Genomic DNA, 12,500 nt, shown 5'->3' with positions numbered 1-12,500 from the left:
TCCTCTATCCACCTCTCCTTCCCCTCTCCCCTCCACTCTCCTCTCTCCCCCTTTCTCCATCCCCTCTCTCCATCCCCTCTCTCCTCTCTCTTCCTTTCTCCTCTCCCCTCCCCTTGTCTCCTTCCCCTCTCCCCTCCTCTCTCCTCTATCCCCCTTTCTCCTTCCCCTCTTCCCTTCCCCTCTCCCCTCCACTCTCCTCTCTCCCCCTTTCTCCATCCCCTCTCTCCATCCCCTCTCTCCTCTCTCTTCCTTTCTCCTCTCCCCTCCCCTTGTCTCCTTCCCCTCTCCCCTCCACTCTCCTCTCTCCCCCTTTCTCCATCCCCTCTCTCCTCTCTCTCCATCCCCTCTCTCCTCTCTCTTCCTTTCTCCTCTCCCCTCCCCTTGTCTCCTTCCCCTCTCCCCTCCTCTCTCCTCTATCCCCCTTTCTCCTTCCCCTCTTCCCTTCCCCTCTCCCCTCCACTCTCCTCTCTCCCCCTTTCTCCATCCCCTCTCTCCTCTCTCTCCATCCCCTCTCTCCTCTCTCTTCCTTTCTCCTCTCCCCTCCCCTTGTCTCCTTCCCCTCTCCCCTCCACTCTCCTCTCTCCCCCTTTCTCCATCCCCTCTCTCCTCTCTCTCCATCCCCTCTCTCCTCTCTCTTCCTTTCTCCTCTCCCCTCCCCTTGTCTCCTTCCCCTCTCCCCTCCACTCTCCTCTCTCCCCCTTTCTCCATCCCCTCTCTCCTCTCTCTCCATCCCCTCTCTCCTCTCTCTTCCTTTCTCCTCTCCCCTCCCCTTGTCTCCTTCCCCTCTCCTCCCTCTCTCTCCTCTCTCCGCCTCTCTCCTCTCCAGTCTCTGTTGGCGTTGTCCCCTCCCCTTGTCTCCTTCCCCTCTCCCCCTCTCTCTCCCTCTCTCCGCCTCTCTCCTCTCCAGTCTCTGTTGGCGTTGTCCCCTCCCCTTGTCTCCTTCCCCTCTCCCCCTCTCTCTCCTCTCTCCGCCTCTCTCCTCTCCAGTCTCTGTTGGCGTTGTCCCCTCCCCTTGTCTCCTTCCCCTCTCCCCCCTCTCTCTCCTCTCTCCGCCTCTCTCCTCTCCAGTCTCTGTTGGCGTTGTCCCCTCCTGAGATGGACAGGGTGGTTCTGAAGAGGAAGATGTTCAGCCCAGTACCTCCAAGTCCTCCAGACACACAACCCTGTAACCCAAACTCTTTCCAGCCCCAGACAGAGCCTGTAGACCTGTCCACCAGCAGCTCCAGGACATCTCCGACATCCACAGGAGTCTCCCTGTGCCGCCTACCGTCCACCTCCATCACCAAGCCTTCCTCATCCTCATCCTCCTCCTCTGTCATTACGTATGTCCCAAAGACTCCTGCTATATCAGCGGCAGGTCCCGGCATGAGAGTCCTTTGTGGTTATGTCAGAGAGTACCTCCTCACACCACTCTCCTCCAGCCCCGCCCCTCTTCAAGCCCCCCGTACGCCCGTAGTGGTACGGCCCACACCCCTCTCCTCCAGCCCCGCCCTTCTTGAAGCCCACCGTACGCCCGTAGTGGTAAGGCCCACACCCCTCTCCTCTAGCCCCGCCCCTCTTCAAGCCCACCGTACGCCCGTAGTGGTACGGCCCACACCCCTCTCCTCTAGCCCCGCCCCTCTTCAAGCCCACCGTACGCCCGTAGTGGTACAGCCCACACCCCTCTCCTCTAGCCCCACCCCTCTTCAAGCCCACCGTACGCCCGTAGTGGTACGGCCCACACACCTCTCCTCTAGCCCCGCCCCTCTTCAAGCCCCCCGTACGCCCGTAGTGGTAAGGCCCACACCCCTCTCCTCTAGCCCCACCCCTCTTCAAGCCCACCGTACGCCCGTAGTGGTACAGCCCACACCCCTCTCCTCTAGCCCCACCCCTCTTCAAGCCCACCGTACGCCCGTAGTGGTACAGCCCACACCCCTCTCCTCTAGCCCCGCCCCTCTTCAAGCCCCCCGTACGCCCGTAGTGGTACAGCCCACACCCCTCTCCTCTAGCCCCGCCCCTCTTCAAGCCCCCCGTACGCCCGTAGTGGTACGGCCCACACCCCTCTCCTCTAGCCCCGCCCCTCTTCAAGCCCACCGTATGCCCGTAGTGGTACGGCCCACACCCCTCTCCTCTAGCCCCGCCCCTCTTCAAGCCCCCCGTACGCCCGTAGTGGTACGGCCCACACCCCTGCTCTACACCCACCCAGCACACAGCAGAACCCTGGTGGTATCCCGACGTCCACATCACCATCACCGTGGTGACGGCCAGGATGATGAGCTGCCGACCACGGGACTGGACGGTGTGACAGAGATGGGACAGGTTTTAACCAGAGTGGGTCATGAGTGAGTACAGAGATGGGACAGGTTATAACCAGAGTGGGTCATGAGTGAGTACAGAGATGGGACAGGTTATAACCAGAGTGGGTCATGAGTGAGTACAGAGATGGGACAGGTTATAACCAGAGTGGGTCATGAGTGAGTACAGATATGGGACAGGTTATAACCAGAGTGGGTCATGAGTGAGTACAGAGATGGGACAGGTTGTAACAAGAGTGGGTGGGTCAGGACTGACTACAGAGATGGGACAGGTTGTAACCAGAGTGGGTCAGGACTGACTACAGAGATGGGACAGGTTGTTACCAGAGTGGGTCAGGACTGACTACAGAGATGGGACAGGTTGTTACCAGAGTGGGTCAGGACTGAATACAGAGATGGGACAGGTTGTTACCAGAGTGGGTCAGGACTGACTACAGAGATGGGACAGGTTGTTACCAGAGTGGGTCAGGACTGACTACAGAGATGGGACAGGTTGTAACCAGAGTGGGTCAGGACTGACTACAGAGATGTGACAGGTTGTAACCAGAGTGGGTGGGTCAGGACTGACTACAGAGATGGGACAGGTTGTAACCAGAGTGGGTCAGGACTGACTACAGAGATGGGACAGGTTATAACCAGAGTGGGTCAGGACTGACTACAGAGATGGGACAGGTTGTAACCAGAGTGGGTCAGGACTGACTACAGAGATGGGACAGGTTGTTACCAGAGTGGGTCAGGACTGACTACAGAGATGGGACAGGTTGTTACCAGAGTGGGTCAGGACTGACTACAGAGATGGGACAGGTTTAAACCAGAGTGGGTCAGGACTGACTACAGAGATGGGACAGGTTTAAACCAGAGTGGGTCAGGACTGACTACAGAGATGGGACAGGCTGTAACCAGAGTGGGTCAGGACTGACTACAGAGATGGGACAGGCTGTAACCAGAGTGGGTCAGGACTGACTACAGAGATGGGACAGGTTGTAACCAGAGTGGGTCAGGACTGACTACAGAGATGGGACAGGCTGTAACCAGAGTGGGTCAGGACTGACTACAGAGATGGGACAGGCTGTAACCAGAGTGGGTCAGGACTGACTACAGAGATGGGACAGGTTGTAACCAGAGTGGGTCAGGACTGACTACAGAGATGGGACAGGTTGTAACCAGAGTGGGTCAGGACTGACTACAGAGATGGGACAGGTTGTAACCAGAGTGGGTCAGGACTGACTACAGAGATGGGACAGGTTGTAACCAGAGTGGGTCAGGACTGACTACAGAGATGGGACAGGTTGTTACCAGAGTGGGTCAGGACTGACTACAGAGATGGGACAGGTTATAACCAGAGTGGGTCAGGACTGACTACAGAGATGGGACAGGTTTAAACCAGAGTGGGTCAGGACTGACTACAGAGATGGGACAGGTTGTAACCAGAGTGGGTCAGGACTGACTACAGAGATGGGACAGGTTGTTACCAGAGTGGGTCAGGACTGACTACAGAGATGGGACAGGTTGTTACCAGAGTGGGTCAGGACTGACTACAGAGATGGGACAGGTTGTTACCAGAGTGTGTCATGAGTGAGTACAGAGATGGGACAGGTTATAACCAGAGTGGGTCAGGACTGACTACAGAGATGGGACAGGTTGTAACCAGAGTGGGTCAGGACTGACTACAGAGATGGGACAGGTTGTAACCAGAGTGGGTCAGGACTGACTACAGAGATGGGACAGGTTGTAACCAGAGTGGGTCAGGACTGACTACAGAGATGGGACAGGTTGTTACCAGAGTGGGTCAGGACTGACTACAGAGATGGGACAGGTTTAAACCAGAGTGGGTCAGGACTGACTACAGAGATGGGACAGGTTTAAACCAGAGTGGGTCAGGACTGACTACAGAGATGGGACAGGCTGTAACCAGAGTGGGTCAGGACTGACTACAGAGATGGGACAGGCTGTAACCAGAGTGGGTCAGGACTGACTACAGAGATGGGACAGGTTGTAACCAGAGTGGGTCAGGACTGACTACAGAGATGGGACAGGTTTAAACCAGAGTGGGTCAGGACTGACTACAGAGATGGGACAGGTTTAAACCAGAGTGGGTCAGGACTGACTACAGAGATGGGACAGGCTGTAACCAGAGTGGGTCAGGACTGACTACAGAGATGGGACAGGCTGTAACCAGAGTGGGTCAGGACTGACTACAGAGATGGGACAGGTTATAACCAGAGTGGGTCAGGACTGACTACAGAGATGGGACAGGTTGTAACCAGAGTGGGTCAGGACTGACTACAGAGATGGGACAGGCTGTAACCAGAGTGGGTCAGGACTGACTACAGAGATGGGACAGGTTTAAACCAGAGTGGGTCAGGACTGGATCTATTCCACCTCTTCACTTGATCACACGACTCCATCTAGTGGCAAAACAGAATAGAAAATACCTTTCAAATGTATTGAAACAGTCTAGAAACGTCCAATAGGAGACAGCAACACAGTTCATTGAGAAATAGTAGGATAAAATGGGATACAATGTTTAATGATTGATTGATTGATTGATTTAATTATTGATTGATTGATTGATTGATTGATTGAAGGATTGATTTAATGATTGATTAAATGATTGATTGAATTATTGATTGATTGAATTATCGATTGATTGAATTATTGATTGATTGAATTATTGATTGATTGAATTATTGATTGATGGAATTATTGATTTATTGAATTATTGATTGATTGATTGATTGATTGATTGATTGAATGATTGATTTAATGATTGATTAAATGATTGATTGAATTATTGATTGATTGAATTATCGATTGATTGAATTATTGATTGATTGAATTATTGATTGATTGAATTATTGATTGATGGAATTATTGATTGATGGAGTTATTGATTGATTGATTGATTGTGTTGCAGCTCCATGTTAGCCGGTGGTATCCAGAGCATGCGGGTAGGTCATGTGACCAGGTCAGAGGTCAGGGGGCGTGTCCACAGGTGTGAGTTTTACGGCTGTAACAAGGAGTACACCAAGAGTTCCCACCTCAAGGCCCACAGACGCACACACACAGGTAGGTCACACACACTCACACGCACACACACGTGCACACGCACACACACACAGGTACATCTCACACACCCCCTGTTCTATCTGTCCTCCGCCATTCTTCTATCTGATTCCTTCTCTCTCCTTCTCTATGACTGACCCTGTAAAACAACACATTACACTGCACCTAACACCTATCACCTAACACCTATCACCTAACACCTATCCCTAACACCTATCACCTAACACCTATCACCTAACACCTAACACCTATCACCTAACACCTATCACCTATCACCTATCACCTATCACCTATCACCTAACACCTAACACCTATCACCTATCACCTAACACCTATCACCTATCACCTAACACCTATTACCTAACACCTATCACCTATCACCTATCACCTAACACCTATCACCTATCACCTGTCACCTGTCACCTATCGCCTATCACCTATCACCTAACACCTATCACCTGTCACCTGTAACCTATCACCTATCACCTATCACCTGTCACCTATCACCTATCACCTAACACCTATCACCTATCACCTATCACCTAACACCTATCCCCTGTCACCTGTCACCTATCACCTATCACCTGTCACCTGTCACCTGTCACCTATCACCTATCACCTATCACCTATCACCTAACACCTATCACCTAACACCTATCACCTAACACCTAACACCTGTCACCTATCACCTATCACCTATCACCTGTCACCTGTCACCTGTCACCTGTCACCTATCACCTATCCGGTGTGTGTGACAGTAAACATCATAATCTATCTTCTCTGTCCCAGGTGAGAAGCCGTATAAGTGCACGTGGGTCGGGTGTACGTGGCATTTTGCCCGTTCTGACGAGCTGACCCGCCATTACAGGAAACACACGGGGGTGAAGCCCTTCAGGTGTGGCGACTGTCAACGCTCCTTTTCCCGCTCAGATCACCTGGCCCTGCACCGACGCAGACACACACTGATCTCAGGAGTGAGGGACGGACGGACGGACGGACGGACGGAGGGAGGGAGGGAGGGAGGGAGGGAGGGAGGGAGGGAGGGAGGGAGGGAGGGAGGGAGGGAGGGACAGACAGACAGACACTGATCTGAGGAGTGAGGGACGGACGGACGGACGGACGGACGGACGGACGGACGGACGGACAGACAGACAGACAGACAGACACTGATCTGTGGAGGGACGGACAGACACTGATCTGAGGAGGGACGGACAGACACAGACAGACAGACAGACAGACAGACAGACAGACAGACAGACAGACAGACAGACAGACAGACAGACAGACAGACACTGATCTGAGGAGGGACGGACAGACACACAGAGCAGCAGACAGACACTGAGACAAACAGTAGATGGACTGTTGTAGGCTACAAGTGTATCGATGGGTCAGGAGACAGAAGTAGGTCCACTAACACTGAGAACTTCATTCAACATGTTTTAAACTCGGATTGAAAGAACAAGTGTCCAAGTACCAACATGCTTTGTCGAATGTATGTTATTCTGTTTTCCATACAAATTAAACTGTGAATTATTGTATACTACAATACATGTGTCAAATGTTAAAATTATATTAATGTATTAATTTATTGTACTATAATCTCTAAATTCTCTTAATTACATTTCAACGAATATATAATTTATGTTCTGAGAAATCACAGTGAGAAGACAACAATATATATATACACTAGGGGGCAGCAGATTCTATATATATCACTAGGGGGCAGCAGATTCTATATATATCCACTAGGAGGCAGCAGATTCTATATATATCCACTAGGGGGCAGCAGATTCTATATATATCCACTAGGGGGCAGCAGATTCTATATATATCCACTAGGGGGCATCCGATTCTATATATATCCACTAGGAGGCAGCAGATTCTATATATATCCACTAGGGGGCAGAAGATTCTATATATATCCACTAGGGGGCAGCAGATTCTATATATATACACTAGGGGGCAGCAGATTCTATATATATCCACTAGAGGGCAGCAGATTCTATATATATCACCTAGGGGATAGCAGATTCTATATATATCCATAAGGGGGCAGCAGACTCTATATATATCCACTAGGGGATAGCAGATTCTATATATATCCACTAGGGGGCAGCAGATTCTATATATATCCACTAGGAGGCAGCAGACTCTATATATATCCACTAGGGGGCAGCAGATTCTATATATATCCACTAGGAGGCAGCAGACTCTATATATATCCACTAGGAGGCAGCAGATTCTATATATATCCACTAGGGGGCAGCAGATTCTATATATATATATACACGAGGGGGCAGCAGATTATATATATATCCACTAGGAGGCAGCAGATTCTATATATATCCACTAGAGGGCAACAGATTCTATATATATACACGAGGGGGCAGCAGATTCTATATATATCCACTAGGGGGCAGCAGATTCTATATATATACACTAGGGGCAGCAGATTCTATATATATATACACGAGGGGGCAGCAGATTCTATATATATATACACGAGGGGGCAGCAGATTCTATATATATCCACTAGGGGGCAGCAGATTCTATATATATCCACTAGGGGGCAGCAGATTCTATATATATACACTAGGGGGCAGCAGATTTTATATATATCCACTAGAGGGCAGCAGATTCTATATATATCACCTAGGGGATAGCAGATTCTATATATATCCATAAGGGGGCAGCAGACTCTATATATATCCACTAGGGGATAGCAGATTCTATATATATCCACTAGGGGGCAGCAGATTCTATATATATCCACTAGGAGGCAGCAGACTCTATATATATCCACTAGGGGGCAGCAGATTCTATATATATCCACTAGGGGGCAGCAGATTCTATATATATACACTAGGGGGCAGCAGATTCTATATATATCCACTAGAGGGCAGCAGATTCTATATATATCACCTAGGGGATAGCAGATTCTATATATATCCATAAGGGGGCAGCAGACTCTATATATATCCACTAGGGGATAGCAGATTCTATATATATCCACTAGGGGGCAGCAGATTCTATATATATCCACTAGGAGGCAGCAGACTCTATATATATCCACTAGGGGGCAGCAGATTCTGTATATATCCACTAGGGGGCAGCAGATTCTATATATATATCCACTAGGGGGCAGCAGATTCTATATATATCCACTAGGGGGCAGCAGATTCTATATATATCCACTAGGGGGCAGCAGATTCTATATATATCCACTAGGGGGCAGCAGATTCTATATATATATCCACTAGGGGGCAGCAGATTCTATATATAGCCACAAGGAGGCAGCAGATTCTATATATATCCACTAGGGGGCAGCAGATTATATATATATCCACTAGGAGGCAGCAGATTCTATATATATCCACTAGAGGGCAACAGATTCTATATATATACACTAGGGGGCAGCAGATTCTATATATATCCACTAGAGGGCAACAGATTCTATATATATACACTAGGGGGCAGCAGATTCTATATATATCAACTAGGGGCAGCAGATTCTATATATATCCACTAGAGGGCAACAGATTCTATATATATACACTAGGGGGCAGCAGATTCTATATATATCAACTAGGGGCAGCAGATTCTATATATATCCACTAGGGGGCAGCAGATTCTATATATATCCACTAGGGGCAGCAGATTCTACATATATCCACTAGGGGGCAGCAGATTCTATATATATACACGAGGGGGCAGCAGATTCTATATATATCCACTAGGAGGCAGCAGATTCTATATATATCCACTAGGGGGCAGCAGATTCTATATATATCCACTAGGGGCAGCAGATTCTATATATATCCACTAGGGGGCAGCAGATTCTATATATATATCCACTAGGGGGCATCAGATTCTATATATATCCACTAGGGGGCAGCAGATTCTACATATATCCACTAGGGGGCATCAGATTCTATATATATCCACTAGGGGGCATCAGATTCTATATATATATCCACTAGGGGGCATCAGATTCTATATATATCCACTAGAGGGCAGCAGATTCTATATATATCCACTAGGGGGCAGCAGATTATATATATTTCCATAAGTGGGCAGCAGTTCCCTATTTTAAAAAACATGGGCCTCCAACTCTGTTATTGGAGAGGGACATGCAGGCTTTTCTTCCAATCCAGCAGTAACACACCTCATTTAAATAATCAACTGTCTTAATGATCTTCAATCTAGCTTTTCTAGACTAATTTTCATTTCATCAAAGATGAAGGAACAGAGATGTTTAACTGGTATCTATCGAGAGGGGAAGGAACAGAGATGTTTAACTGGTATCTATCTAGAGGGGAAGGAGGAGAGATGTTTAACTGGTATCTATCTAGAGGGGAAGGAGGAGAGATGTTTAACTGGTATCTATCTGGAGGGGAAGGAGGAGAGATGTTTAACTGGTATCTATCTAGAGGGGAAGGAGGAGAGATGTTTAACTGGTATCTATCTAGAGGGGAAGTGACAGAGATGTTTAACTGGTATCTATCTAGAGGGGAAGTGACAGAGATGTTTAACTGGTATCTATCTAGAGGGGAAGGAGGAGAGATGTTTAACTGGTATCTATCTAGAGGGGAAGGAGGAGAGATGTTTAACTGGTATCTATCTAGAGGGGAAGGAGGAGAGATGTTTAACTGGTATCTATGTAGAGGGGAAGGAGGAGAGATGTTTAACTGGTATCCATCTAGAGGGGAAGGAGGAGAGATGTTTAACTGGTATCTATCTAGAGGGGAAGGAGGAGAGATGTTTAACTTGTATCTATCTAGAGGGGAAGGAGGAGAGAGATGTTTAACTGGTATCTATCTGGAGGGGAAGGAGGAGAGATGTTTAACTGGTATCTATCTAGAGGGGAAGGAGGAGAGATGTTTAACTGGTATCTATCTGGAGGGGAAGGAGGAGAGATGTTTAACTTGCATCTATCTGGAGGGGAAGGAGGAGAGAGATGTTTAACTGGTATCCATCTAGAGGGAAAGGGACAGAAAGATGTTTAACTGGTATCTATCTAGAGGGGAAGGGACCGATAGATGTTTAACTGGTATCTATCTAGAGGGGAAGGAAGAGAGATGTTTAACTGGTATCTATCTAGAGGTGAAGGAGGAGAGATGTTTAACTGGTATCTATCTAGAGGGGAAGGAGGAGAGATGTTTAACTGGTATCTATCTAGAGGTGAAGGAGGAGAGATGTTTAACTGGTATCTATCTGGAGGGGAAGGAGGAGAGATGTTTAACTGGTATCTATCTAGAGGGGAAGGAGGAGAGATGTTTAACTGGTATCTATCTAGAGGGGAAGGAGGAGAGATGTTTAACTGGTATCTATCTAGAGGGGAAGGAGGAGAGATGTTTAACTGGTATCTATCTGGAGGGGAAGGAGGAGAGATGTTTAACTTGCATCTATCTGGAGGGGAAGGAGGAGAGAGATGTTTAACTGGTATCTATGTAGAGGGGAAGTAGGAGAGATGTTTAACTGGTATCCATCTAGAGGGAAAGGGACAGAAAGATGTTTAACTGGTATCTATCTAGAGGGGAAGGGACCGATAGATGTTTAACTGGTATCTATCTAGAGGGGAAGGAAGAGAGATGTTTAACTGGTATCTATCTAGAGGTGAAGGAGGAGAGATGTTTAACTGGTATCTATCTGGAGGGGAAGGGACAGAGATGTTTAACTGGTATCTATCTAGAGGGGAAGGAGGAGAGAGATGTTTAACTGGTATCTATCTAGAGGGGAAGGAGGAGAGAGATGTTTAACTGGTATCTATCTAGAGGGGAAGGAGGAGAGATGTTTAACTGGTATCTATGTAGAGGGGAAGGAGGAGAGATGTTTAACTGGTATCCATGTAGAGGGGAAGGAGGAGAGATGTTTAACTGGTATCTATCTAGAGGGGAAGGAGGAGAGATATGTTTAACTGGTATCTATCTAGAGGGGAAGGAGGAGAGATGTTTAACTGGTATCCATCTAGAGGGGAAGGAGGAGAGATGTTTAACTGGTATCTATCTAGAGGGGAAAGAGGAGAGAGATGTTTAACTGGTATCTATGTAGAGGGGAAGTAGGAGAGATGTTTAACTGGTATCCATGTAGAGGGGAAGGAGGAGAGATGTTTAACTGGTATCCATCTAGAGGGGAAGGAGGAGAGATGTTTAACTGGTATCTATCTAGAGGGGAAGGAGGAGAGAGATGTTTAACTGGTATCTATGTAGAGGGGAAGTAGGAGAGATGTTTAACTGGTATCCATCTAGAGGGGAAGTAGGAGAGATGTTTAACTGGTATCCATCTAGAGGGGAAGGGACAGAGAGATGTTTAACTGGTATCTATCTAGAGGGGAAGGGACAGAGAGAAGTTTAACTGGTATCTATCTAGAGGGAAAGGGACAGAAAGATGTTTAACTGGTATCTATCTTGAGGGGAAGGGACAGATAGATGTTTAACTGGTATCTATCTAGAGGGGAAGGAAGAGAGATGTTTAACTGGTATCTATCTAGAGGGGAAGGAGGAGAGAGATGTTTAACTGGTATCTATCTAGAGGGGAAGGAGGAGAGAGATGTTTAACTGGTATCTATCTAGAGGGGAAGGAGGAGAGATGTTTAACTGGTATCTATCTAGAGGGGAAGGAGGAGAGAGATGTTTAACTGGTATCTATGTAGAGGGGAAGTAGAAGAGATGTTTAACTGGTATCCATGTAGAGGGGAAGGAGGAGAGATGTTTAACTGGTATCCATCTAGAGGGGAAGGAGGAGAGATGTTTAACTGGTATCTATCTAGAGGGGAAGGAGGAGAGAGATGTTTAACTGGTATCTATGTAGAGGGGAAGTAGGAGAGATGTTTAACTGGTATCCATCTAGAGGGGAAGGGACAGAGAGATGTTTAACTGGTATCTATCTAGAGGGGAAGGGACAGAGAGATGTTTAACTGGTATCTATCTAGAGGGAAAGGGACAGAAAGATGTTTAACTGGTATCTATCTTGAGGGGAAGGGACAGATAGATGTTTAACTGATATCTATCTAGAGGGGAAGGAGGAGAGATGTTTAACTGGTATCTATCTAGAGGGGAAGGAGGAGAGATGTTTAACTGGTATCTATCTAGAGGGAAAGGAGGAGAGATGTTTAACTGGTATCTATCTGGACTGGAAGGG

General features: G+C 47.8%; 1 protein-coding gene across 1 annotated transcript in view; it reads left to right on the top strand.

The window, feature by feature from the left end:
• The window catches only part of LOC135538164 (Krueppel-like factor 12), a 15,169-nt gene extending 8,721 nt beyond the window's left edge, over nucleotides 1-6,448 (top strand). Inside the window, exons 3-5 of the mRNA XM_064964134.1 lie at nucleotides 1,069-2,321; nucleotides 5,212-5,363; nucleotides 6,150-6,448. Of these exons, the coding sequence (XP_064820206.1) occupies nucleotides 1,069-2,321; nucleotides 5,212-5,363; nucleotides 6,150-6,448 (1,704 nt within the window). The remainder of the gene's footprint in view (nucleotides 1-1,068; nucleotides 2,322-5,211; nucleotides 5,364-6,149) is intronic.
• The last annotated feature ends 6,052 nt before the right edge of the window (nucleotides 6,449-12,500 follow it).

The sequence above is a fragment of the Oncorhynchus masou genome, unplaced genomic scaffold (assembly GCF_036934945.1).
Source record: "Oncorhynchus masou masou isolate Uvic2021 unplaced genomic scaffold, UVic_Omas_1.1 unplaced_scaffold_922, whole genome shotgun sequence".
Taxonomy (NCBI): domain Eukaryota; kingdom Metazoa; phylum Chordata; class Actinopteri; order Salmoniformes; family Salmonidae; genus Oncorhynchus; species Oncorhynchus masou.
The sequence above is the reverse complement of the archived record's forward strand: the minus strand, read 5'-3'. Positions and strand labels throughout refer to the sequence as shown.